This window comes from Trichomonas vaginalis, chromosome IV, assembly GCF_026262505.1.
Source record: "Trichomonas vaginalis G3 chromosome IV, whole genome shotgun sequence".
NCBI classification, from domain to species: domain Eukaryota; phylum Parabasalia; order Trichomonadida; family Trichomonadidae; genus Trichomonas; species Trichomonas vaginalis.
Genome location: NC_067206.1, coordinates 15,815,835 through 15,841,969, shown reverse-complemented (window position 1 = coordinate 15,841,969; position 26,135 = coordinate 15,815,835). Strand labels below are relative to the sequence as shown.

General features: G+C 32.2%; 10 protein-coding genes and 3 pseudogenes across 13 annotated transcripts, besides 7 other annotated features; 4 read left to right on the top strand and 9 right to left on the bottom strand.

The window, feature by feature from the left end:
• Positions 1–803: 803 nt before the first annotated feature.
• Positions 804–1,046: a mobile genetic element.
• A 2,506-nt stretch (positions 1,047–3,552) lies between these two features.
• Positions 3,553–3,583: a mobile genetic element.
• A 286-nt stretch (positions 3,584–3,869) lies between these two features.
• Positions 3,870–4,036: a mobile genetic element.
• Positions 4,037–4,229: 193 nt separating this feature from the next.
• Positions 4,230–6,404: a mobile genetic element.
• TVAGG3_0102080 (MULE transposase domain-containing protein) lies at positions 4,661–5,911 on the bottom strand (the record flags this gene model as incomplete). Its single annotated transcript, XM_051222818.1, has 1 exon — positions 4,661–5,911. The coding sequence occupies one exon, from the start codon at positions 5,909–5,911 to the stop codon at positions 4,661–4,663; it is 1,251 nt and encodes a 416-aa protein (XP_051107804.1).
• A 1,555-nt stretch (positions 6,405–7,959) lies between the features above and the next one.
• TVAGG3_0102060 (uncharacterized protein) lies at positions 7,960–8,193 on the bottom strand (the record flags this gene model as incomplete). Its single annotated transcript, XM_001291965.1, has 1 exon — positions 7,960–8,193. The coding sequence occupies one exon, from the start codon at positions 8,191–8,193 to the stop codon at positions 7,960–7,962; it is 234 nt and encodes a 77-aa protein (XP_001291966.1).
• Positions 8,194–8,458: 265 nt separating this feature from the next.
• TVAGG3_0102050 (protein of unknown function, DUF4107 family) lies at positions 8,459–8,868 on the bottom strand (the record flags this gene model as incomplete). Its single annotated transcript, XM_051222817.1, has 1 exon — positions 8,459–8,866. A coding segment is annotated over one exon (408 nt), but the record flags the coding sequence as incomplete, so codon positions are not given.
• Positions 8,869–9,508: 640 nt separating this feature from the next.
• Positions 9,509–21,845: a mobile genetic element.
• On the bottom strand, positions 11,290–11,682 carry TVAGG3_0102040 (uncharacterized protein; the record flags this gene model as incomplete). The annotated part of the gene is made up of 1 exon (XM_051222816.1): positions 11,290–11,682. The coding sequence occupies one exon, from the start codon at positions 11,680–11,682 to the stop codon at positions 11,290–11,292; it is 393 nt and encodes a 130-aa protein (XP_051107802.1).
• TVAGG3_0102030 lies at positions 11,718–12,331 on the top strand (annotated as a pseudogene). Its single transcript has one exon. A coding segment is annotated over exon 1 (614 nt).
• Positions 12,339–13,116, bottom strand: TVAGG3_0102020 (annotated as a pseudogene). The gene has a single exon. A coding segment is annotated over exon 1 (778 nt).
• Positions 13,136–16,138, top strand: TVAGG3_0102010 (keratin-associated protein family; the record flags this gene model as incomplete). Its single annotated transcript, XM_001306329.1, has 1 exon — positions 13,136–16,138. The coding sequence occupies one exon, from the start codon at positions 13,136–13,138 to the stop codon at positions 16,136–16,138; it is 3,003 nt and encodes a 1,000-aa protein (XP_001306330.1).
• On the top strand, positions 17,634–19,946 carry TVAGG3_0102000 (uncharacterized protein; the record flags this gene model as incomplete). The annotated part of the gene is made up of 1 exon (XM_051222815.1): positions 17,634–19,946. The coding sequence occupies one exon, from the start codon at positions 17,634–17,636 to the stop codon at positions 19,944–19,946; it is 2,313 nt and encodes a 770-aa protein (XP_051107801.1).
• On the bottom strand, positions 20,657–20,818 carry TVAGG3_0101990 (uncharacterized protein; the record flags this gene model as incomplete). Its single annotated transcript, XM_001306328.1, has 1 exon — positions 20,657–20,818. The coding sequence occupies one exon, from the start codon at positions 20,816–20,818 to the stop codon at positions 20,657–20,659; it is 162 nt and encodes a 53-aa protein (XP_001306329.1).
• Positions 21,838–26,135: part of a mobile genetic element that runs on past the window's edge.
• On the bottom strand, positions 22,043–22,369 carry TVAGG3_0101970 (uncharacterized protein; the record flags this gene model as incomplete). Its single annotated transcript, XM_001306327.1, has 1 exon — positions 22,043–22,369. The coding sequence occupies one exon, from the start codon at positions 22,367–22,369 to the stop codon at positions 22,043–22,045; it is 327 nt and encodes a 108-aa protein (XP_001306328.1).
• Positions 22,370–22,537: a terminal%2Cinverted (terminal inverted repeat of Maverick-1A transposon ID:TVAGG3_0101850).
• TVAGG3_0101960 (uncharacterized protein) lies at positions 23,265–24,197 on the bottom strand (the record flags this gene model as incomplete). The annotated part of the gene is made up of 1 exon (XM_001306325.1): positions 23,265–24,197. The coding sequence occupies one exon, from the start codon at positions 24,195–24,197 to the stop codon at positions 23,265–23,267; it is 933 nt and encodes a 310-aa protein (XP_001306326.1).
• On the bottom strand, positions 25,047–25,448 carry TVAGG3_0101950 (uncharacterized protein; the record flags this gene model as incomplete). Its single annotated transcript, XM_051222814.1, has 1 exon — positions 25,047–25,448. The coding sequence occupies one exon, from the start codon at positions 25,446–25,448 to the stop codon at positions 25,047–25,049; it is 402 nt and encodes a 133-aa protein (XP_051107800.1).
• Positions 25,838–26,084, top strand: TVAGG3_0101940 (annotated as a pseudogene). The gene has a single exon. A coding segment is annotated over exon 1 (247 nt).

Sequence of the window (26,135 nt, the reverse complement as noted above, 5' to 3'; positions counted from 1 at the left end):
AAAAAACATAAACATTGCTGAATCAAACTTAGGTCTCCCAAAAAGATACTTTAATATTAGCGGTTATACCATAACTCAATTTCATGTTAAGTTCTTAATATAGCTATTTAATCTGTTCCTACCCAAAACGGTTTTTGTCACCAAAATCTTTTTTACACGAAATCTCTATGAACTGTTCTAAACCCATTTTACAGTAATTTAGAAATTGAATAGTTTACACCAGTGTTGCTGTAATCAAAACTATGAGTTTCTCAAGTATGTTAGATCTTTGTCTTGTAAACGATATTCGTGACCCATTTTACAGTAATTTAGATAATTTTGATTTGCAATCCAAGTCCACGCCTGTAACTCCTATAAAAATCAAAAAGAAAATACGCAAAATACGCATATATCTCAGTCTGCTCCATCAACTCCTTTGAGTGATTCATCAAAAAATAAATATACATTAGATAATTGACAAAAAAATCGTGAAAATATACCTCTCTCATAATTACCAAAAGATTTTAATCTGAAAATGGAAGAATGTCAAAAGCAGTATATTCCGGTAAAATTAAGATCTCTAGTTGTTATAATAACAAATTGTATTCATAATATTGATTTAATAAGTATAATAATAAATAAATAATGCATTAGCATATTTATTAGATGTAATTGATAAACTTATTGCTTATTTTGATCAACTAAAGCCGATATATGATAAAAAGGAAGAGAATTTCTCTGAATCAGAAATACGTCGACATATATTTATTTGCTTAGCTACTGGCATCGATTTTGATAAATATGCTGAAATAATGGCATACAATGAGATTGGGACAAAGTTGCAATTCGGCACTTTTTGTAAAAAAAATGGGGTCATACTCATAATGAATAGAGACTTATAGCCAAGTCTTGATATCATGCAGGGAGAATATACATAGATAAGCAATTATATTTTATAGTAGTAGTATTCAGAAATTCTTACAATTTACAATACAATTTTCAAAAATGGATAAAGACTTATAGCCAAGTATTGATATCATGCAGGGAGAATATACATAGATAAGCAAGGGGTTGTGCCATGTGAGGTGAAAATCACCATACACCGATTGGACCTTTTTAAAAAAGATATGGTGAGTATTTGATTTGTTTCTTGGTATTTTGCACGCAGATAGACTAGGGTAATGCCGATCATTTCGTGTAGGAATTACGTAAAAAAATTATGACCCAAGTTATTCACATTATAAAATTATATAAAGTGTGTCTAATTTCAATAATATTCATATGACCTTATTATATGGTACCTATATAATAATAATACATATAGTTTATAGTAATATCTCAGTTTTTATAGTTTGATATCTTATTAATTATGATCAATATGTGTGTATTAGTGTATATTTTACATGGCGCATATAGACTTGTGTTAGACACACACATTTATATATATTAAAATGAAAAATACGCAGATAATAAGGATCTCAAGATGTGATGCCGAGCATCTGCTACTTATTTGGGGGTAAGCAGCAGATGCTGGCATATATGTGTCATAGCAAGTGTATCTATGCTAATAGATTACACTTGCTATGACTTTCCCGGAATCTCAAGATGATTCCGGGAAAAACAGTAATAACTTCTCAAAATGTTCGTTTCAATATCATAAAGCTGAAAAATGGGCTTTGACCTTGAGAAAAGGCCCATTTCCCAGCTTTATGATGAATTTTAGTTATCATTGCGAGTGTCTGCTGCAAATCTCGGTTGAAGCAGCAGGCACTCGCAACCGTATTCCACGGCAAGTGTATTTATGGTGTTGGAATGCACTTGCCGTGGCTTTTGTACAATCTCGTGATCTTACTGGAGTGAGCGGCAATGGAAGCCAAAACCACTCCACTCAGTACCAGAAAGCTATGAAGGAAGTCCTAACCTAGAGAAAGGCTTCCTTCATAGCTTCTGGTGACATGAGATTTGTAATTGTTGAACATTGAGTATTTTGCAGGCTCTGGCCTTTGCTTGGGCCAGAGCTTCGTATTTGGATGTTCCGAGGGCCGGATTCCTCTCCTGCCGCCCTAGATCAGGACGGCATTTGAGAAAGCCGGCCCTGAGGACAGTAAGCGAAGCCCTGGCCTTTGCTAGGGCCAGAGCCTGTATTTGTATGTCTTTCAGGGCCGAGTTCTTGCGAGACCGTCGACATGATCGACGATCATCGCAAAACTCGGCCCTGAGGATTGTATTTGCAGGCTCTGGCCATTTCTAAGGCCAGAGCTTGTGATTTTAATGAAGAGCCAAGTTCCTCTCGGATCGGGCCTAATGAGGACGACCGTCGAGGAACTTGCTCTGAGCTGATGAATTGTAAACTCTGGCCTCGATGAAGGCCAGAGTTTTTAAGGGAATGTTTTGATGGGATGAGCCTATGCTCAGTAAGCTCATCCCATCAAAACATTCGTTTAAAAATTGAATTAAAAATTATCGTATGCATTGAAAAATTAAAAAATAAAAATGAACAATATTATTATATAATAAATAGAATAAATTATCATAAAATTGAATAAAATTATCCAAAAAAAATTGAAAATTTTAAAAATTAAATAAAAAATAACAAATTTCATAAGAAAATTAAGGAATAGAGAAATATTAGATAGAAAGAGTATGTTTATTTATGATTATAAGATTGAAATAATTAGATTTTGAGAGTTTTAAGAAGAATGTGATCTTTATATTTTTTTGGAGGAAGGTTTTACAAGAAAGGAGTTAACAAATGCAGGGTATTGTCCCTTTACCCTGCATTTGTAAACTCCTTTCTCGAATTGAAATTCGATGTTTAACATTCTTTGAAAAAAGTGCAAGCTATTCGAGAAAGGAGTTTACAAATGCAGGGTAAAGGAATAATACCCTGCATTTGTAAACTCCTTTCTCGAATTGAAATTCAATGAATCACATTCAAGTGAAAAAGTGCAAGCAATTCCTGATTTGCTCATATAGGTGCAGGGTCCTAGTGATAGACCCTGCAAATATATGAGCAAATCAGAAATTATGTCTGACACATTTACATCGCGAGCAAAAAGTGCAAGCAATTCCTGATTTGCTCATATAGGTGCAGGGTGCCAGTGATAGACCCTGCACCTATGTGTACAGAATGGAAAAACTATCTACTTTGAATATTCTGCATCGGAATCTCTTGGTCAATATACAATTAAATACAATGATCACATCGATATTTGGAGATACAAGATAAGTATCTCCAAATGCCGATGTGATCATATATGATTGTCGATAAAAATTTGAAATCTCAAATAAGATGCAGATTAAAAAATGGATATGTGACCAAAATGAGTTTACAAACACAATATAGAGTATATATATAGATACCTCTTTGTATTCAAAATGAAATAAAACAAAATTTTTGAAATTCATATCTTATATAAAACACATTATTCCTCAATACTATATGAGTAAATATGGCTTGATTAGTATAGATATATGCACATATATTTGGCCCCCAATATAAATTCTATGTTTTCGGGAAAGCAAAAGGCCCAATCGGTGTATGATAAATTTCACCTCACATGGCACCGCCCCGATAAGCAATTATATTTTATAGTAGTAGTATCTCATACCGAAATGGCTCACAAAAAAGTGACATTTTTTGGCGCCAATAATTTGATTTTTCTGATTCTTTCTATTTAGATATATTTAATATTCATATTCCTTTATATTGCCTCATATTATTTCCCATTTTTAATCATATTATACAAATCTTTAATAATTTTTAATGTTTTTTAACACAATGAATATAACTGCAATCGAGGTTTTTGACGATTGATTCTTACGAGAAGTTTTCCAAACTTTGAGTTAATGTCTTGACATTAACTCAAAGTTTGGAAGTCTAATAAGGGGAATTGTAGGCTATGAGGTACTGATTATATATCAGTGCCTCATAGCCTGCAATTCCCATTAGAAATGGAGAAACTTTGTCCGCATAACTGATGATGATGCGACAAAGTTTCTCCCATTTCTACTTAGAATGAAAGGGCAAGAGGTATATAGGTACACTATATATCTCTTGCCCTTTCCTTCTTACCTAAAGACTTCCAATCTTATTTTTTTCCCCAATTTTCCCCTAAATTTAAATCTTATATAATATAAATAAAATGCATAATATCAATCACAAAAATTAATGTTTATTTTTTAATTAAAATTGCCGCGCAATTTAAGGTTTTCTGTCACTTTTTTGTGAGCCATTTCGGTACGAAACAATATTTTATAGTAGTAGTATTCAGAAATTCTTACAATTTACAATACAATTTTCAAAAATGGATAAAGACTAATAGCCAAGTCTTGATATCATGCAGGGAGAATATACATTGATAAGCAATTATATTTTATAGTAGTAGTATTCAGAAATTCTTACAATTTACAATACAATTTTCAAAAATGGATAAAGACTAATAGCCAAGTCTTGATATCATGCAGGGAGACTCTCTACAAATACAAAAATTGATTATCATAAGGAAATACAAATTTATCAATTTTCATGTGAAAATTACATAAATTTGTTCTCCAATAAATAGCAATAATACTTTGAATGTTATATTAAGTAATATAGCTTCAGGTAAATAAGCTTACACTTCAAAAATATACTGTTTATTCATTAATTTTAAAAAAAGTCCAAATTATCTAATCTTGCTTACTCTTCCTTTAAACTTCTTTGTGCCAAATTTAATATTGCCTTCAAAGATGGAATAAGGACATTAGGTTCAATCCTTCGGCTTTCGACAATTTCCAAAATGTGTTGAATTAATTTCAAACATTCATCGTGTTTTGAAGCTCTTTGCTCAACAATCTGATTACCTGCCCTTGTAAGAATTCTTACTGCTCTTTCTTCATTCAAAACATTAGCGACTTGAACCTTAATAATCGCATTTGGAATCACAACAGTGATGAGAGTTATGACGATGTCATCAATGCGCTCATTTTTCTTACCCAAGAAAAATGTTTGCTTTAATTGATGAAAGTGTGATTCCGCAATGTTATTCGTGGAATCACCTTCTCCACGATATAACATCATCCAATGTTCTTTGGTTCTTCTCCATTGTTTATCGAAATACTTCAAAGCGCGCGGTTCTTCTTCTTCTAACATTGTTGTCAAGAACTCATATGTTTCATCAGACTCTTCAGCCAGCTTTTCTGCATTCGTTGCATCTGCACGTAATGTCAAAAAGTCCATTGCTAAATAGAAGTTCTCAAAATTCTGTGGATTGTCAAAATAGCTTCCAACTTTTGCACATGCGCGTAAAACATGCACAGCGCACCAACTGAGCTGCGCAAGAGGAAATCCGTCCTCAATTGCGCGAGCAATGTTTAGCGCACAGTCAGCGCTCCAATGCTGTGGATCCAGGTGCGCAAACTCACAGAATTTCACCAAACATTCTTGAATTTTTTCAGATGTCTGAGGGTTCACTAAAAAATAGCAAAAGGGGAAAATTGTGTTTTGACTTGTTTTCATTGTTACTGCAAACAATTGGATCTTTCCTTTAATTAAAGAATGAGTGGAATCGACGTGGAGAGGGTTATCAATGCTATGCACCAATTCTTTTGCAGCAAAAGGTGCATATATGATTGTAAACTCGGAAAAATCTCCATTGTAATCAAATTGAACGAGATCATCTGGGCACTCTTCCTGTAAATTATTCAAAAATGCTTCCAAAGAAGTGTAAGGATCGTTTGATAATCTTTGTGCAATAATCTCATCAAGGCGATAAAATTTGTGCTTTAAAGCATCAGTAGACTGCGCGAAAAGTTTCATCGTTTCTTTGTTATTCGTATCAATTCCGAACTTATCAAAAAATGCTTTTTGAGCAAGAAATTGCTTTCCACCGTTTTTAATATAAAGTTCGATCCATTTTTGATAAAATTTACTCGCGTAATGTGAACCCATTTCAACTCCTATATGATGGCAATGTTATTCATTAACTTTGCTTATAGTAAACACTCCATTTTGTTCTTCAACCCTAAATTTTGCCTTGCATAGGGGATACGAACATGAATAAGTGACATATTGCTTTGGAGATCCCGTTCTTCTTCTGTATGGGACACCGCCCTTGACTTCCTGTTTAATACCAAAAGCAATAAGCTCCTCTAAGTCCACCGAAATCATAAAAATGAAGGGATTTTGAAAAGAGTTAACAAAATTCAAATCACATCAAAAACAAAAACACATAAAAAATATTTTATTATACTCATTCGAAATTAAAAATAATAAAATTTATATATATTAATTTCATTAAATCAAGGTTAAAAATCTCACCGGAAAAATAACCTCAGTGTGATAAATTTATCACCGGAAAAATTTACAATAAGGTTAATACCGAAAATATCGAAAAAATCAACATTTAAGGTTAATTTAAGAGTATGCATTTTTGTCCCTACTCGCATACAATAATATTGTGATATCAAGCGTGCGAATACTTTATGAGCGACAACATATTTTTGCTCATGTAGTAGAAGATTACGTTCTTGCATTAATAGAATTTCTTAAAAAATATGCAGATGATGATATTTTTGTATATGCTTATGAAGCTGCCTTTTCCTGTCGTCGTGGAGCCATACAAGCTTGTGGTGATCTGACAGACATAAAGAATAACTTTATAAGAGAGATAGGGATTGCTCTAAAAGATCCTAAATTTAGTGATAACTTCAAAACAGTTATTTCACTCCCCAAAGATATTCCATCATCAATTTTAGAGAATCATATATTACGAAAAATTTTTGAATCCGATTCAATGCAAAATGCCAAAGCTTTTGTGAGCTATGGAGATAGTAAAGTTGCAAACACTTTAGGAGAAGCTTATATTCAGGCAAAGATTTTTTGCGACATAAATCACACAATAATTAACGCTTTCAATAAAATTACAAAAGAATAAACAAAACTTTTGATTCATTTTCGTGGGGTACTACGAGGTGAGGTGAAAAGCACCTCCCGACAACTCGTATTTTTCACATAACATCATGATCCTCTTTATTTGAAGACCTAGCTTTTTGGCAAATATCAGTATTTATAATAAGGATAATAATGGGGTATAGTTAGTATACATTAATTTGGTACCAAGGGTCTACGCCCCTCGGTCCCCAATTAATGTTTTTTGATAAAATAAACGATATCGTAAATTTACAAATAAACGTTATCAGATATTACAGGCGTGTATATTTAAAAATAAAAAATGAAAAATTATTAAAATAAATTTTATAGCTTACATAACTTTTGCAGCGCTTCCCATTGCTGTGCTTCACATAATAATTCATAATCTTCACTATCGCTTTCTTCTTCATCTGATTCATAATCATCGCCATAATTAATGTTGAACAATTGAGACAATTTTGATAAAGCTAATTTTACTTTTCTTCCTTTTGTATCATATGCTACTATAAATTTTCCATCATGTTTGTAATCATAAACGCTTAAACTAATTTTTCCTTTACGCGCACGTATTTGATAAAATGCATTTTCTTTAGGAACGAAGAATAAGTTTTCGAATTCGTGATTGTTATAATTCTTGATTTCAATTATTCTGCTCATTTTACACAAAATAAAAAAATAATTTTTTAAAAAATAAACTTTAAAAAATTAACGTTAAAATTTTTTATTTATTTATTTTTTATCATAGATTTTAACACCCAGAGTAAAAAAATAATTTTTTAAAAATAAATTAACTCAAAAAATTTTTAATTTCTGTATATACTAAATTTTTCATAAATGATAAAATTAATTTTAGGGTATATCTAACCCGATATCTAACCTCATTTCTAACCTTGTGAATTTTCAACAGTAAATATGCTGGCATGATTCAGGAATGTCATCGCTGCTGTCTTCAAACTCTTTTATAGATTCATACCATAAACGAGCTTCACGGGAGATGTGAAGTAATGAAACAATAATTAATAATTTATTAGTAAAATTCATTTTATATAAAAATAAAATTTATTATTTCATTCATCTGATTTTTCGAATTCTTCTAACTTCTTCTTCAGTTCTGCTATATTATCTTCATATAATTTAATCTTTCTCAAAATACCATTTTTATCTAATGGCTGCTTAATTTTTCTAAATTGAACTCTACCATCTTTCATTTGATGAACATAAAAACCTTCTAGAATAGTTCCTGATTTAATGTATTCAACTAAAAACTTTTGTTTTGTTGCTTCAGTAATTTTAGTACTCATTTTATTAAAAGTAAAAAATAAAAAATATTTTTAAAATTAACTTTATTTTTATCGTCGTCTTTTCCTTAATTCCTGCGGATCAACTAGGTCGGTTGAAGGTCTATTACTTTCTTTATAGTGTTTATAAAGTTTATAAGCCGCCATATGATAAGGATAATTAAACCATAAATACGCTTTACCTAAAGTTTTCAATCGATTATATAAATCATTATTGTTAGGCGTTTCAGGTGGTGCAGGGTATTCGAGAACATCTCTAACCATTTAATTACTTTAAAACTCTTGGTTTCTTTTTAGTTTTTAACAGTTTCTTTGCTTTTGCGATTTTAGCTAAAATATATCTTCGACCGTAATGAAACCAATTAGAACCTCCTGTTTTGGGGTCAAAAGGTCTTCCATAACCGCCAGGGTCATATGGTGCGACTGCAGTTACTGGCGCTGGTGCTGGTGATGGCGCAGGTGCTGAATTAATCGGCGGCGCCTCAATTGGTGGATATTCTGGCTGTTTCTCCTTTTCTTTAAGTGAATTTAATTTAAACTCTTCGCCATTCAACTGACCTTTAAAATCTTTTAGCTGCATAGATATTTCATTATCTTCACCTAAAAGGTTTTGCGACTGGTCAGCGACCCAATTACCTAATTTCTTTAACTTTTCAGATTTTAATTTTCTGGCAGCAGCTCACACAAGCATTCCAGCATTATTTTTTAAAGCTTTTGATACAGCTCCACCAGTTAAACCGTCAATAGCTTTATAACCTCCATACAAAGCTGATAGTGTTGAAAATACCATTTAATACTTATTAAAATCATTTCTCATAATGATTAACTCATAAAATTTTTCATCGGAGCTAAACGTTAATGAAACTCTGACTTTTTCACCACTGAACCTCTTTATTAGTTCATTAATTCTATCAATTATATTAGCACACTCACTTACATCATCAATGATAGTAATATCATCACAAATTATTTTTACATTTAACGACGTCATTTATTACAAATTAATTTTCTTCTATTCTCTTAAATAATTAATAAAAGACCTAATACGTGGAGTGGGTTCGCGGTTCCTTTCCTGTGTCGGGCTTTTTGAATCGGTGTAGATTTTTTCAGACCTGTTGGAATAAGATCAGCCCCGGCAGTTGAATTAATCGGTGTTCTATATAAATTTCTATATAAATATGGTCCCGCTACAACACCAGCAGCTAATAAAAGACTACGGAATTACAATTCTATTAATAAGTCCGCGGTTTAGGATCTTCATCAAAACTAGCCCATGCGCTTTCAGTCGTTGAACTCATTTATATATAATTAAATTTTAATAAGCGATTAATATGAGTTCGATAATAATACTATCTTTTCTGTCATCAGGAAGGACAATATCTTTTAGGCTCGATGGTTCAACTAATTTTATATTAAATTTATTAACATAATTAGTTATTGAATAATGCTTCGGCGGAGAATATAAACAGTTTGATAAACATAAAATAGAATCTTCAGCGAATTCACTTATACTTGATTTAATGATTGCCGCTTCTCTGGACCAAACACCATTAAATGAAATTGATGTTAATAAATAATCATCATTTTTAATGGAAATTGATTTTGGTAAGTACTCCAGGAGGTCATTTAATGTTATCTGTTCTGCTCCGAACTGAGCAAATCGATAAAAGCATTCATCATTATTAATTCCTGTAATCTCTTGAAAATTTTTATTCGTGTATATTTTCAATCTCATCACCGACAGCACCATCTTTTAAATCAAATATGAAACCAGCTTTTGAATTTGAATTAACACGAAATTCTATTGAATTAGTTTCAAAACTATAAAACATATCAACTTCATTAGGTTGAGGATATCCGGCACCTTTTAACTGTTCAATAAGAACCGATTTAATCTTTTTATTAAATGCTGTCATATCATCTCCTGTGTCTAAATCTATATAAATCTGTAAATCATATTGATGATTATCTCTTATTATTCCAAAGTTATATAATTCAATGGTTCGTCCTGCAGGAATGGTTTTTATCTGTCTTATTTCAATTGCTTTTTCGCCAGTGTTATAATCAACCCAGTGTTTAGGGTATTCATAAATGTATTCACCATTGATTATTTTAAACGGTTGTGAAAATATGTGCTCATAATAGATTTTAATACTTTTATCATTAAGACTGGGAACGGTATTAACAAAATTTCTGACTTGCATTTTTAATTATAATAAAATGAAACATTTATTTGAAGAAGTAGATGAAAAAATGAATGAAAAATCTGATAAACTCAATAGTTCATTAATTCTTCCCTTCAGTAAGGATTATCAGTTCTGTTCAAACGGTGTGTATTTCTATTGCGGAAAAATGGGTTCGGAAAGACTTTTAATTTAATTCGTCATATTTTAATTACTGAACGTTTAGGTCAAGATTCATATTATGACCAAATCATTATATCAGCAACTTCAGATTCAATGGATTCAACAGCGAAGACGTTTATGGTAAAGTTCAGGCATCAGTAATTAAAGTTCCAGATAGCGAATTAATTTCTTTTCTTCAACGTTATATAAGAAGAAAGAAGAAATATTATGCAATAGTTGAATTTATACAATCAGGAATGCAAAAGACCTCGGAAGAAATGGAAAGAATTATTGATAAACATCATTTGAGACAGCAGGATGGTACGTATGATATGAAACGATTGACAAACTACATTCTCTCAAAACTTTCAAAATATCCTTTTAAAAAATATCCTCAAACACTTTATTAGTTTGTGATGATTTCGCTGGTAAAGGTTTAGTTTCAAAACCAGATTCACCATTAGCTAATTTAATTACTAAAGTCAGACATTATCACATGACTGTTGCAATACTTATGCAACGTGGAGGTTTTTAGCATTAAACATAAACGTTTAATTACTGATTTCGTTATATTTCAAGGTTTCTCAAAATACGATATAGAATTAATTTGGAAGCAATCAGGTATAACATTACCTTTTGATGAAATCTGGGATGCTTATAAATCACTCATTTCACCACGTTCATATTTAGAAATTCATATAATGACTAATACAATTAATGTTAAAAATATACCTTGGGAAAGACCAACATTATTTTAAAGCTTTATTTTTAGATGAGGTGTTGTGAATAGATTCCATCCATCTCTATCACCATTTCTGTTTATATTTTTGGTGTCATTCATGTCCACACTTTCTGGATCAGTTAGTTTTTGAGGATAAAGATTTGAATAACTGTTTTTAATTGATGGTGCCTCACCTTTTAACGCATAAACTCTATTACTTTCGGCATATTTAATATTTGAACCACCAGAACCATCATTAACGTAAATAGTAAATGGTTTATAATCGATGTTCATATTTCGACTTCTGCCTTTTGATTTCTTATTTAACACCTCAACATCTTTATAAACTGCGCCAGTTTCAGTGAATTCAACTATATTTTCATTTTCAAGTTTCACGTTTAAACCTTTATCAAAGATATTATTCATTTTTATAGTAATAAAAGGTTTTTATTCTCTAGAAAATGAGAAGTAAATCCATCTTAGCCGGAGCAGTGAATGTTCCTATTGAACCGACGTCGAATGTTGATTCAAGAACGACAAATAATATTATAATCAAAAATTACAGCTCCGAAAACTTGAAAGATAAGAGAGCCAGAGCTGAAATCCGTTAATTTAAACACAGCTTCAAACACAAACGCTAACAGTGAAGTTAAGTTAGAATATCCACCTCCATTAGAACCAATCATATCGCGTGATGCTCAAGATAATCCATATTCAACTATTCAAACAATCTTCAGATAACGTAGACCATTACCTCCTTAATTTATAAAACAATATTACTCAAAGACGATAAGAAGCTTTTGACAAATCTTATTAGTAAGAATCAAATAATTTTAACAAAGGAGGATTTAGAAAATGTTATATCAAGAATAACAGGGAAACAGTGCGTTATTGATTATCTCGACCCTGAAATCGAATGTTGCGGTCAGATGCCGTATTTATGAAAATCGGTAATATTAGAATAATCGAAACACCAGGAACTACAGGAGTTGAGTTTAAGTATAAATATTCGAATGAATACACAAAACTTTCAACAGAATATAAACTTTGCTTGAAATATGTTTTAACGAATTAATTTAAATTTATATTTTTATCCCTGGTTCATCATCTAGTCCATTAGCTCTTATATTAGACCAAAAATCAACTTCTATAGTCATTGACAGGAGCTTTAATTTCAATTGGTTCGCCTTGAAAATCAACTAATCTAAATGTCATATCTTTTAAATGGTGTGGTTGAATTCTAACCCATTTGCCTTCGTGTCTTAATAAAATCGGAAAATTAGGCATGAATACAGAATTAACGGCGTAACAGAACAATTTATATTCTATAACAGAATTTTTATTATTAACTCCTGAAATTCCTGTTACATTACTTATTTTTGATTCAACATATAAACAGTTTCCATAACATATGTAGGGTGCAGATTTCATTTCAATTATATATTTCTGATTTTCAATAGAAGATTTTAATGGTAATTCTTGATGATAAGCACCTAATAATAAACGTGCTCGATGAGTCATATCAGTAATTTTAAATTCTTTTTCGGAACTGAATTTTATAATTCCTGAATCAGTTAATTCACAGTTAATTCCTCCATTAAATTTTTCATCAATGAGATCCTGAATCTTTTTCTCTAACGTATCAATATCATATTTATTTCTTGCTTTAAAATGAATTTCAGTACTAATACCATCAATTTCAAAAGTAATGAAATCGTTAGTATCTGTTATAACAAATGAAGCGATTGTGCTAAAATCAAGAACTCTGAAAGCTAGTGGTTCATTCTGAAGACCAAGGTTAGTTTGTAATTTTAATGTCCCGTAATCATTAGGATCAGTACTTTGCAAATAGAACAACATTTTTATTATAATTAAAAATATGAGTATATCCGCATATTCTTATGAAGCTGATAGGGCGAAAAGATTAATTTTCGGTTCATACACGTTTTCATTTGATGATGAGCATTTAATAATCACTGATGGAAAAACTGAACATTATATCTCATGGAAAGAATATGAAAAATTCATTCCAATATTAACGCCATGTACAATGCCGTTTATAAAAGACGGAGAAATTATTGAAAAAGATAACACAACAGTATATAGGTCTGTTTATGAAGCATTAGAATATATGTTGAATTATAATCCCGAAAGATTTGACCCAAGTACTACACTGTGTGCAATGCCCTTTATTAAGGATGGTGAAATCGTAAGGGTTCCGAATTCAACGGTTTACGCAGCTGTCCAAAACAGTTTACAAAACATTTTAGCGAATATCTTTAATTCAGAAACTACAGAAATAAAATTACCGTATATAACAGATGCTAAAGAAATTAAATCAAAAACAGCAACATTATTTACGTCACTTAATGATTTAATGACTTATATAATTAATACTCCCCAGCCGACTACGGCATTTGATCCAAACTCGACGGTTTGCAGTGTACCTTTCATTAACGACAGTTCATTAATTGAATTAAGGGATTCAACAGTTAATGAATCATTAAAGGCTTCATTAATGAAAATCATTGATTTTAACTCATTCATGAATACATATAATTCATTCATTAATGTTTCATACACTTCTAAAGAAGGTGAGCCAAAAACTATTGATACTGCGGTGTATGAAATAAAAGCATCAATGACGAAATTGAATTCGTTAACTTTTGACGGTGATAGTTCCGTCAACAGCATGACATCAGGAAAAACGATTTTAACGAAAGAATATTTAAAATCTCATGTTAGTGAGTTCAGTGAAATTGAAAAAGAAGGCGGAATTAAGTTCGATCCACTGGGTTTCATTTTCGACTTAGCGAATGCGGGCGTTAGTTTTGCAGAATGGACAACTATACAGAGTGAAATAAATGCAATATGGACGTTTTTGGGGTCGAAAGCGGGAATGGGTGAACTTGTAGATGCTGCAAGAACATTAGGTGAAACGGGAAATTTTGTAGATGGTTTTAAAAGACTTGTTTCAAATGTTTTAACAAACACAAAGAAATTATTTAGATATACCGTACATAACGGACAGATTTTCGAACAGGTAGCAACAAACCCTCCGGTTATGGCTGCGTTGATGATGGTTAGAGACATAAACGAAGAAGAGGAGGAACTTCAGGATACGGGTCAGGTTATTCGAGACATTAAAAACGTATATCCTGAAGTCATTGATTTATTCAGAGGTGTTAATGATTCGATTTCAAACCATTCTATAACCATTGATGAAGAGAATAAATTAACAGATTATATATTCGTCATTATTGCAGAACTAATGAAGAGAATAAACGAAAAAGGTATTGATGATATAATTAATGTCAGCGATGTAATGATGAAAAGAAATTTCCACTCATTATTTACAGAACCGAAAACAGAATATAGTCTTTATGATGTAATTACTGAATTAATGAAAAAGATTAATGATAATAAGAATTCTGGTGGAAGAGTTGAATTAGAAGTGAATGATGTTAATGAGAAATTAGATAATAAAGCAGATAAAAACCATGTTCATTATATAAGTTCAGATGAACAGATTATAACGGACTATCATGGATATTTAACACAGGATGAAGAAGTGAATACGGAAGATGTTAATGAAAGAAGATATAAATTCATTCGTGCTGAAGGTTATGACATAAGATGTGTTATAAATTATGATACAACAGGTAAAGCGCCAGAAGCATTTGATTATAACGATGAAATTTATGCTTCATACTTCTTTGTTAACGATGTATTAGTTGAACCAAGATTTACTTTGATGGTTAAGTCAAAAATAACTGTTGAAGATGCGATTAAAAATAAAGCTGATGTAAATCATATGCATCCTGAGTTAAATCAAGAAATAGTAAACTTAAGGCGTGATTTAATAACAGAACATAACGACATAAATTCACTTCAAACTTCATTAGACAGTAAAGCAGACAAAAATCATACGCATGAATCCTTCACAACTGTTAGAGCAGACGACATAATACTGAACTTTGACCTTGGTTCAAGTGCACCTTTAGAGAATCCAAGCACTAGCGTAAAAGACACGCTTAACAGTTTAGATAGTAAATGTACGAATATCGAAGGTCATGTCAGAAACTTTGAAACATATGAACTACCAGCCCTTTTAGATAAAAAAGCAGATAAAGAACATACACATGAATTCTTCACAACTATTAGAGCTGATGAGATAATATTGAATTGGGCTATTGCTTCATCAAGCATGCGTGATGAAGATATGTGCACTAACCTAAAAGATATGGTTGTTGATTTAGCCAATAAAACCGACAAAATATATGTAGATGAAGAATTAAATCGTTATGATACAAAAGCAATGAGTTATACAGAAGAAGCAAAGGAATGGGTAGATGAAAATTATGTGAAGAAGTCAGAAGTAAATGATGCAGTTAATGGTAAAATTAATGAAAGATTTTCGAATATCGATTCAATAACAGTTAATGATATTCAATTACATCATCAATTACCGGGTCAAAAGAATGTGAAATATAATAATCTCACTAACATTCTCGATGGTTTCGATGAATTTAGAACTAATGCAACAAATGCAATTGCAAGTATGAAGAATGAAATATTACAAGCCATATATCCTGTTGGTTCTTTATATACATCAATGAACTCAACAAATCCGGCAAGTGTTTTAGGTTTTGGTACATGGCAGCAGATTGTAGATAAATTCTTATACTGTGCTAATTCATCAAATCAAACGGGTGGTTCAAAGAAAATTTTAGAAGCAAATCTTCCACCGCATAAGCATACAGGAACTACAAACTTTTCAGGATATCATACACATACTTTCGATGACCACTACGTAGCTAACTGGCAAAAAGATTTTAACAGTGACAATACATTTAGACCATTAGATACTACATGCAAATAGGTTAAAAGAACAACAGATGAAGGAGGTAACCACCAGCATACTTTCACAACAAATTCAACAGGTTCGGGTGCAGATTATATGCCACCTTATATGACAGTTTATGCATGGGTTAGAACAGCTTAAAATTTACTAAATTTATTTTTACATAAATGAGTTTAAAAGAAGTATTCGAATCATCACCGTGGAGGTCATTTAAAAAATTCTATGAAGCTGCAAAGAATGCGGGATTTAATGATAGAACAGAAATTAAGAGATTTTATGATGAAAATATAGTTCATCAGGTTAAATTTAATCCATACGACTACTACCTCCCAATTTATTCTAAAACCCATGATGCATATCAATTTGATACACTCGTTCAGAGTAAGAAAGGAAGAAAGTCACCATTTTTGATTTTCATTAATGTTAATACTCGAAAAGCTTTTGCGTATATAATGAAAAATAAAGGAACAAAAGAAGTTTTATGAGTTTTGCAGACGTTCGTGGCAGAACATCATCCCACTTCATTAACTTCAGACCAGGATTCAGCATCCTCAGTAATGAAATTACAGAATTTTTGATTAAACATAACGTTACTCATTACATGACTGAAGACCATAACCATAATATTTTAGGTATCATTAATCGTTTCATTCGAACGCTCAGAGATTTAAATAAATAAAGAAATTTTACGGAGGAATCAATGAATAAAGTCATTAATGCTTATAATAAATCAACTCATAACAGCACAGGATTTAAACCAAACGAAATGACTTCAAAAGAGGAGGATGAATACATAAAACAAAAAAGAATGTTAACGGAGGAAAGAAGAAGTTCATCATTACTGCCAGGAACTAAAGTTAGAATCATTCTTGAACATAAACCACATGAAAAAGTAAGAAATCAGTTAAGTGATGATTATTATATCGTTGATTCCTCATAGAGTAATGGTTATTTAATTAAAGCAGCTGACCATTCGGTCGCATTTTATCCACGATTTCGATTAGTTGAAAGCGAAAATGGAAGATTAGCTAAGACGGTTGATGAAGCGAAAAGAGGTATAGTTAATAAAATTGTGAGTTATGATGAAGACAAAGATGAATACACTGTCGTTTATGAAGGAGGTGTGGATGATAAAATTCCTTCTAGAAATTTGAGAGAATCGAACCCTACACATTTATCGGAACTCGAAAATGATTACTGGAAGGATAAAAATAAGCCAAAATTAATCAAAAAAATTTTATGAACTAAATAAAATTTATGTCTGAAGTTAATTAGTTAATAAAGTAGCGGATGAAATACAGAAATATATTTTATCGTTAATGTTTTCATGAATTTATATTGTTTATGTTTTCATAAATTATAAAGGTGTCACCACGTCACCATGTCACCAGGTTAATTAACTTCTTTAAAAAATGATGACAACATGACATTTAGACAACAGTCCAGGAAATTTGATGCAGTCCAAAAATAAATTTAGTTTTAAAATTATTTTTATTTTTTTATTCCTATATAAATGACAGCAACAAACAACAACAGCAACTATATCGTTTCTGATGAAAAAGTTATTGATTCATTAGCTGAGGAATTAGTTACGGCAGAAACTAAAACCCTCAACGAAAGAATTGGTGAAAACAAGATTGATTTACATAACTACCTCAAACACGATGGAGGAAGAGGAAGGAAAACTGGTATGGCTTTATTAGTAAATAAAATTTCGAATTTAACGATTATAGATATTGATATCAATAAATCGTACAATGATGAACTTAAAGAAACGGTTAGAAAAGACATTTTATCAAAACTTTCGGATAAAGATGTTATCGTTAAAACCGCTTCAGGAGGTCTTCACATTTATTGCAACACTAATTTCTTCTATTCAACTTCGAACAGAATGATTAAATGTTATTCCTGCAATGATTATGATATTGATATCATGACTTCAATGGATGATTCAAAGCGTTCATTAGTGGTTATGGCTGATTCAAGAGTTCGCAAGAATGCAACAGAACCAATCAAAACATACTCATTCATTCGTGGAAGTTATGATTCGACATTAACTAGAACAGTAAACGATGTATTAAATGATTTGAATATTAAGGTAAAAGTTGAACAAAAGAACGAAGAAATAAAGAGTATAATGAATGAAAACAAAGATGTAAACATTGACGATAAACTAGCTCAAAGCATAGTTGATGGTATTAGTGATTTTGAAGTACATAATGATGGTGGAAACATGAATTTAGAAAAAGAAATAACATTATTCACACTGTTTCAAGCTATTAATTCGTTACCTGATCATTTTATTAATAAAGCATATGATAACGTTTATAACTTCTGCAGTTTAACAGAAAATGCAAAAAGTAATTTTGAAAAAGCACGTAGTAGATATGCACATTTAATGACTTCTCCATTTGTTTTGGTGAAGATTCTAAAACTTTACCAAAAGGAATATTATGATGAATACGTTTTACCTTTATTACGTAAGCCAAAAATAACATTTGATATAAAACTTGATGATTCATTCTTGATAACAGATATTAGACGCAAGGCTGAAAATCATCAGTATAAAAACAGTTCTGAAGTCATTGAGGATTTATCAAGTGTAATGCGTTTTGTAGATTGTGGAAACAAATACTTTATTCAAAAGGACTATAATATCCACAATAAAATGAATCAAATATCATTTGTTCTTCAGTCATCCATGAAAGAGTCACTCAAAATGATTAAATTATTTAAAGAAGAAGGTAAAACCATAACAGCATGGGACGTACTACTAAATCAATTATCCTCATTAACCGTTAAGGGTGTTTGCTTCAAATCTGATTCCCCAGATGTTTTCTCAACGTTTCAAGGTTATAAATACAACGTTCTCGAAAAGCCTGATTACTCAAAAATTGAGATGTTTATGAATTTCATTAAAGAAGCCATTTGTGATAATAACGATGAAGTGTATAAATACCTTCTCGGCTGGATTGCATCAATGATTCAACATCCTGGAATCAAGAATGAAACAGCAATTATTTTGAAAGGACTTCAGGGAACAGGTAAAAACAGATTCACAGACATTATTTCTGAACTTCTCGCTGGTTATTCATGTAAAAACATTACCGAAATAGGTGAGCTAACGGGTAATTTTAATTCAGTTGTTGAGAATAAAATGCTTCTTGTACTTAATGAACTCAAGAATGTAGGTGAAGATAGACTCACAAACTTCAACGCTTTGAAATCAATTATAACGGATAATCAAATAAGAATTAATGAAAAGAATCAACCCAGAAGAACAGCACAGAACGTTGCAAACTTCATTTTCGTAACTAACAACGTCTACCCTGTCAAAATTGAAGTTGGAGACAGAAGATACGTAGTTTTAAGGGTTAATGGTAAATTCAAGGGTCAATTTGATTACTTCAAGAATTTAATGGATTCATGCACAAAGGAATTTTATGATAATTTACTAACATATTTTATCAATTACGACCTTTCATCATTTAATGTACGAATTATACCGATGACTGAAGCCAAACAAGATTTAATAGAATTATCAACAAATCCTTTAGATGAATGGATAAATACACATTATGATGAATTGTGTGCAGGTATGACATGTAAAAATGCTCTATTCTGCAAACCATCAGACATGAAAGACAAAAACTTTCAAATGAGCATTAAGGATAAATGTGAAAGGAAACAGAGAAGAATAGATGGTAAACAAACATGGTGTTATGTTTTGAAAGAAGAAATGAAAGGATTATATAAACAGGTTGAACCAAACGAAAATGACGATTCATTTACTGACGATGAAATACCTGTAAATGATGCAGTATAAAGTATGATTGGAATTTATTTTTGCATTCAACCCATGCTGTTGTCTAAATGTCATGTTGTCACACTTTTTAAAAGAAGTTAATTAACCAGGTGACACATGGTGACGTGGTGACACCTTCAGTTATTCAAAAATAAATTTTCTTATATAGGGATGCGACTGTTTTACGCCATGACCGTTTAAAAATAGAATAATACGCCATTTTTGGGGCCGAATGGCGGCTATTTCGTACCCGCCATTCGGCCGAATAACAAAACAATACAAAATTATTGCCGTCCTTTTTTTCTCTCTCTCGTTCTTTTCTCTTTCCTCTTTTTACTCCTCTTTCTCTTTTCATCATTAAACGTAGAAAGATATATTAATATTATTTTAAAATTAAAAAAAATAAAGAAAGTATAATAAGTAATTATTTAGTTATCGATATATATATATGTAAAGTGATAATCTGAGGATAATCTGAGGAGGAGTCTGAGGATTAAACCGAGGAGTAGTTTGAGGAGTTTGATGATAATCTGAGGAGTTTGAGGATAATCTGAGGAGTTTGAGGATAATCTGAGGAGGAGTTTGAGGATAATCTGAGGATAATCTGAGGAGTTTGAGGATAATCTGAGGAGTTGTCAGAGGAGTAGTTTCAGGAGTTGTCTGAGGATAATTTGAGGAGTTTGAGGAGTAGTCTGAGGAGTTTGAGGATAATCTGAGGAGGAGTTTGAGGATTAGACCGAGGAGTAGTCTGAGGAGCTTGAGGAGTAGTCTGAGGAGTTTGAGGATAATCTGAGGAGGAGTCTGAGGATTAGACTGAGGAGTTTGAGGAGTAGTCTGAGGATAATCTGAGGAGTTTGAGGATAATCTGAGGAGTTTGAGGATAATCTGAGCATAATCTGAGGAGGAGTCTGAGGATTAGACCGAGGAGTAGTTTGAGGATAATCTGAGGAGTAGTTTCAGGAGTAGTCTGAGGACTAGTCTCAGGACTAGTCTGATGAGGAGGACTCTAAGGAGTAGTCTGAAGAGTAGTCTCAGGAGGAAGATCTGAGGAGGAGTCTTATGAGGAAGATCTGAGGAGTAGTCTGATGAGGAGGGGTCTAAGGAGTAGTCTGAGGATGATCTGAGGATAACCTGATGACTAGTCTAGGAGTGGTCTAATAAAAATGTAAAATATTTTCAAAGAAAAAAATTCTATGAATTTTATATTTTAATTCTTAGCATTATACTGAATAAAATAAACATAAATATCAAAATTTGAAATTGAACACGCCAAAAAATTGATAATCCACATTCAATATTTTGTAAGTGGCGTACTTTTTGAATACTCGCCATACGCCTTGGAGTTCTCAATTTTGAATTCGCCTTTATTTGGGCGACCTCAGAAAAATACGCCATTAAGAAAATATTGTATGAGATTTTAAATTTGAACACACTCTACCTTAAGGAATTAAATTTATTAAGATATATTTATATATAATAAACGATTACTTAAAAAAACTATTTCATCGCTTATGTGAGTTTTAAAAAAATCACGAAAATAAAAAAATCAAGATTAAAATTTTATTTTTAATTTTTGAATTTCTCAAATGGCGAAATTTTTGGGCGAAAAAAATGTACGCCCGGTCAAATGGCGTGTTTAACGCATCCCTATTCTTATAAATCCTCAGAATCACTTTCCTCAGGGTCACTTTCCTCAACTATGGGCTCCGCGTTGCGGCTTTCCATACCTTCTTCATCAAATTCAATCGTTGCTTCCTCAATTACTGGTAGGATTTTATGGAGTGTATCTTTATTCGTTATCATCTTCAGAGATGAAGGATAATATTTAACGACATTTTCTCCTTTCTTGAATTCTTTCTGCTGCGTTAAATCTAAAACAATGCTGAAAAATTCAACGTTAGAGTTCTTCATAAGTTAGTATACATATCATGTGTACGAAGGCACTGCGCGCCTCCTTACCCATTATATGTGAATTTGACACTTTACGAAACCACTAACATATATTTTACAACACAAACGACAACACTAACATAACCTTAAATATTTATAAAGCCGCCAACCACTTCACCTCACTAACGTTTTCACAAACGACTTCACTACTGTAAAAATAAACGTTCTCACTTACAAAAGTATTGCAACTCCTCCCATTGCTGTGCTTCACACAATACTTCATATTCTTCAGTATCGCTGCTGTCGCTCCAATCGTCAGAGTCAAAGTCACTGTCAAAATAAATGTTAGTAAGTTTTGACAAAGCTAATGAAACACGTTTACCGTTTGTATCGTATGCTTGTATAAACTTTCCATTCTTCATTCCTTCATAAACGCTCAAACTAACTTTACCCTTTCTCCCTCGTATCTGATAGAATGTATTTTCACGAGGAACGAAGAACAAATTCTTGAACTCATGACCGTTGTAGTTTGTTATCTCAATAGTTTTCGTCATTTATATAAAAATAAAATAAAAAATAAACTTAAAAATTAATGATATCACCACCCTCACACGTATGAAAACATAGCACAAAAAAATTTAGGTGAAGTGGTGAGATCTCACCTCTTTTTTCACCTGTTTTTTCACCCTGTTGAATTCATTGCTTTATAACTCTCTTCCTTGGTTTCTTTTTAGTTGCTTTCTTCACGTCTGTCTCCAACTTGACTGTCTTTCTTCTTCGTCCGTAATGATACCAATTACTTCCACCAGTCAATGGGTCAAATGGTCTTTCGTAAGGGTTTCCATACATTCCATAAGGTCCGTATGGATAAACCGCTGGTGGAGAAGAAACATTTTCTTTAGTTCCATCGACTCTATTTAAATGCATTGTTTCACCTTTCATCTGGTCATTAAAGTCTTTTGCGTGTTTTGCAAACTCATTGTCCTTTCCTAAAGTATTTTCTGACTCAGTCGCAACCAAATTGGATGCTTTATTTATGAGCCCTATTTTATTTAATCTTAACTTCTTTGCAACCCAGCCTCCAATCTTCCCTTTATTTGCATCTAATGTCTTCGAAACCCTTCCTCCACTCATTTTATTTACTGCGTCATAAGCTCCAAGTGCTTTTGCTCCAAATGCTAATGCTTTTGTTCCCATTGCGCCTAAAGCTGCCCAAGCTACCATTTACACCATATTAAAATCATCTCTCTTCAATATTATCTCATAAAAGTTCTCGTTACTGGAGAAAGTCAATGAAACATAAGCGTTCTCACGGGCTTCGCCCTCACCGCTTTGCGGTCTATCTAACTTCTTTCTTATATCATCTATACGCTTCAAAATGTCTGAACAATTGCTAACATCTTCTACAACAGTTATTTCATCATGAATGACCTTCAAGAACAAGCTCATTTAATATGCAATTAAAATCATTTCAATAATGAGTCCATCCTTTCCATCTTTAGGTAGCACAACATCTTTCATTGAAGAAGGTTCAACAAGTCTTATATTAAACTTACTGACAAAGTTTGTTATACTATAATGCTTCGGCGGCGAATACATATAGTTTGAAAGACATAATATAGATTCTTCAGCAAATTCACTTATACTGGATTTTATAACAATGTTTTCACGAGACCAAATGCCACCAATTGAAAAACTTGTAAGCAATCCTGCTGAACCTTCAACTGTAAACGTCGATGGTAACATTCCACGAAGGTCATCTATTGACATCTTTGAGTCACTGAATTTAAAGATTTTCTTAAAGCAATCGTCATTATCTAACCATGCAATAGCTTTGAAGTTTTCATTCGAATAGACATCTGCTTCATTAAATGTAAATCCTGACTTGTTTGCAGAGACGCCTTTAAAATCTATTGAGTTTGTTTCAAAATTATATGCTATGGTAACTTCTGAAGGTAATTGATGTCCTTCCGCAGTAAGTTGTTCTCTCACTACCGTTTGAAGCTTTGTGTTAAAAACTTTCATGTCATCTCCTGTGTCTAGGTTCACATACACAGCAACAGGAAAACTATCTTGCTTCTTTGTTTCATCATTATATCTCAAAACATTAAAGTTCTTCAATAATATTGTTCTTCCTGCTGGAATACTTCGAACCTGTCTGATTTCAATAGCTTTCTCACCTCCTACATACTCTACCCAGTGTCTTGGATATTCATAAGTATACTGACTTTCTTGAATTTTGGTTGGTTTCATCATAACGTGTTCATAGTATATCTTTATACTCTTGTCAGTTAGACTCGGTGCTATGTTCTGAATATTTCTGACTTGCATTTTTAATGGAGATAAAATGAAGCATTTAATACATGACGTAGATGAAGACATGAATGAAACTACAGACAAACTTAACTCTTCTCTCATTCTTCCTTTCAGCAAAGATTATGAATTCTGTTCAAATGGTGTGTATTTCTATTGTGGAAAGATGGGTTCAGGAAAGACATTTAACCTCATTCGTCATATACTCATAACAGAGCGTTTAGGAAACGACTCTTACTATGACCAAATCATTATATCAGCAACTTCAGACCCTATGGACTCAACAGCGAAAACATTTATGTCAAAAGTTCAAGCCTCTGTCGTTAAAGTTCCAGACAGTGAACTCATTGAATTTCTTCAACGTTACATTCGACGTAAGAGGAAATATTATGCCATCGTTGAATTTATACAGTCAGGAATGCAAAAGACCTCTGAGGAGATGGAAAGAATTATTGACAAACACCACTTACGTCAATACTCAGGAGTATACGATATGAAACGACTTACAAACTACATTCTATCAAAACTTTCAAAATACCCCTTCAAAAAATATCCATCAAACACTTTATTAGTTTGTGACGACTTCGCCGGAAAAGGTTTAGTGTCAAAACCAGACTCACCATTAGCTAACATCATTACTAAAGTCAGACATTATCACTTAACTGTAGCAATACTTATGCAAACATGGAGGTTTTTAGCTTTAAACATAAAACGTCTCATAACTGACTTCGTTATCTTTCAAGGTTTCTCACGCTATGATATTGAACTCATTTGGAAACAGTCAGGTATAACATTACCTTTTGAAGAAATTTGGGAAGCATATAAGTCTCTCATCTCTCCTCGTTCATACCTTGAGATTCATATCATGACTAATACCATTAAAGTCAAAAATATTCCATGGGAACGACCAACATTGTTTTAAAGTTTAACCTTCAATTGACTGATGGTAAACAAATTCCATGCATCTCTGTCGCCATTTCTGTTAATATTTTTGCTGTCATTCATATCATCCACTTCCCCATCCGTTAGCTTTTGAGGATATGCGTTAGAATAGCTGTTCTTAAATGAAGGCTTTTCACCTTTGAGAGCATAAACTCTATAACTTTCTGCATACTTTATGTTTGAACCTCCTGAGCCATCATTGACATAAATTTTTATAGGCTTCCACCCTTTGTTCATGTTCCTGCTTCTTCCCTTAGCTCTTTTGTTCAGTAGTTCTACATCTTTATACACAGCACCTGTCTCAGTGAATTCAACAATATTTTCATTCGTTAGCTTTACATTCAAACCCTTGTCGAGTATATTGTTCATTTCATACATATAAAAGGTTTTTATTCTATATGAAATGAGAAGCAAATCCATCTTAGCTGGTGCCGTTAATGTTCCAATTGAACCAACATCAAATGTTGACTCACGAACGACAAACAATATTGTCATAAAGAACTATAGTTCGGAGTGTTTGAAAGAAAAAGAACCAGAACTTAAGTCGGTGAATTTAAACACAGCTTCAAACGCTAACGCTACATCAGATGTTAAGTTAGAGTATCCACCACTGGACCAAATTCTTTCAAGAGAAGCCAACGACAACCCTTACACAAATGTTCAAACAAATCCTTCAGATAACGTAGACCATTACCTTCTTCAGTTATACCAAACAATTTTACTCAAAGACGATAAGAAGCTTTTGACAAATCTTATAAGCAAGACCAAATAATTCTAACAAAGGAGGACCTTGAAAATGTTATCTCACAAATAACAGGGAAACAATGTGTCATTGACTATCTCGACCCTGAAATCGAATGCTGTGGTCAAACTCCACTATTCATGAAAATAGGTAACATCCGCATCATTGAAACACCAGGAACTACAGGAGTTGAGTTTAAGTATAAATATTCGAATGAATATACAAAACTTTCAACAGAATATAAGCTTTGTTTGAAATATGTTTTAGTAAATTAAAGCAGTCAGGACCTTCGGTCTTGGCGCTTTGCGCCGTCAGTCAAAAAA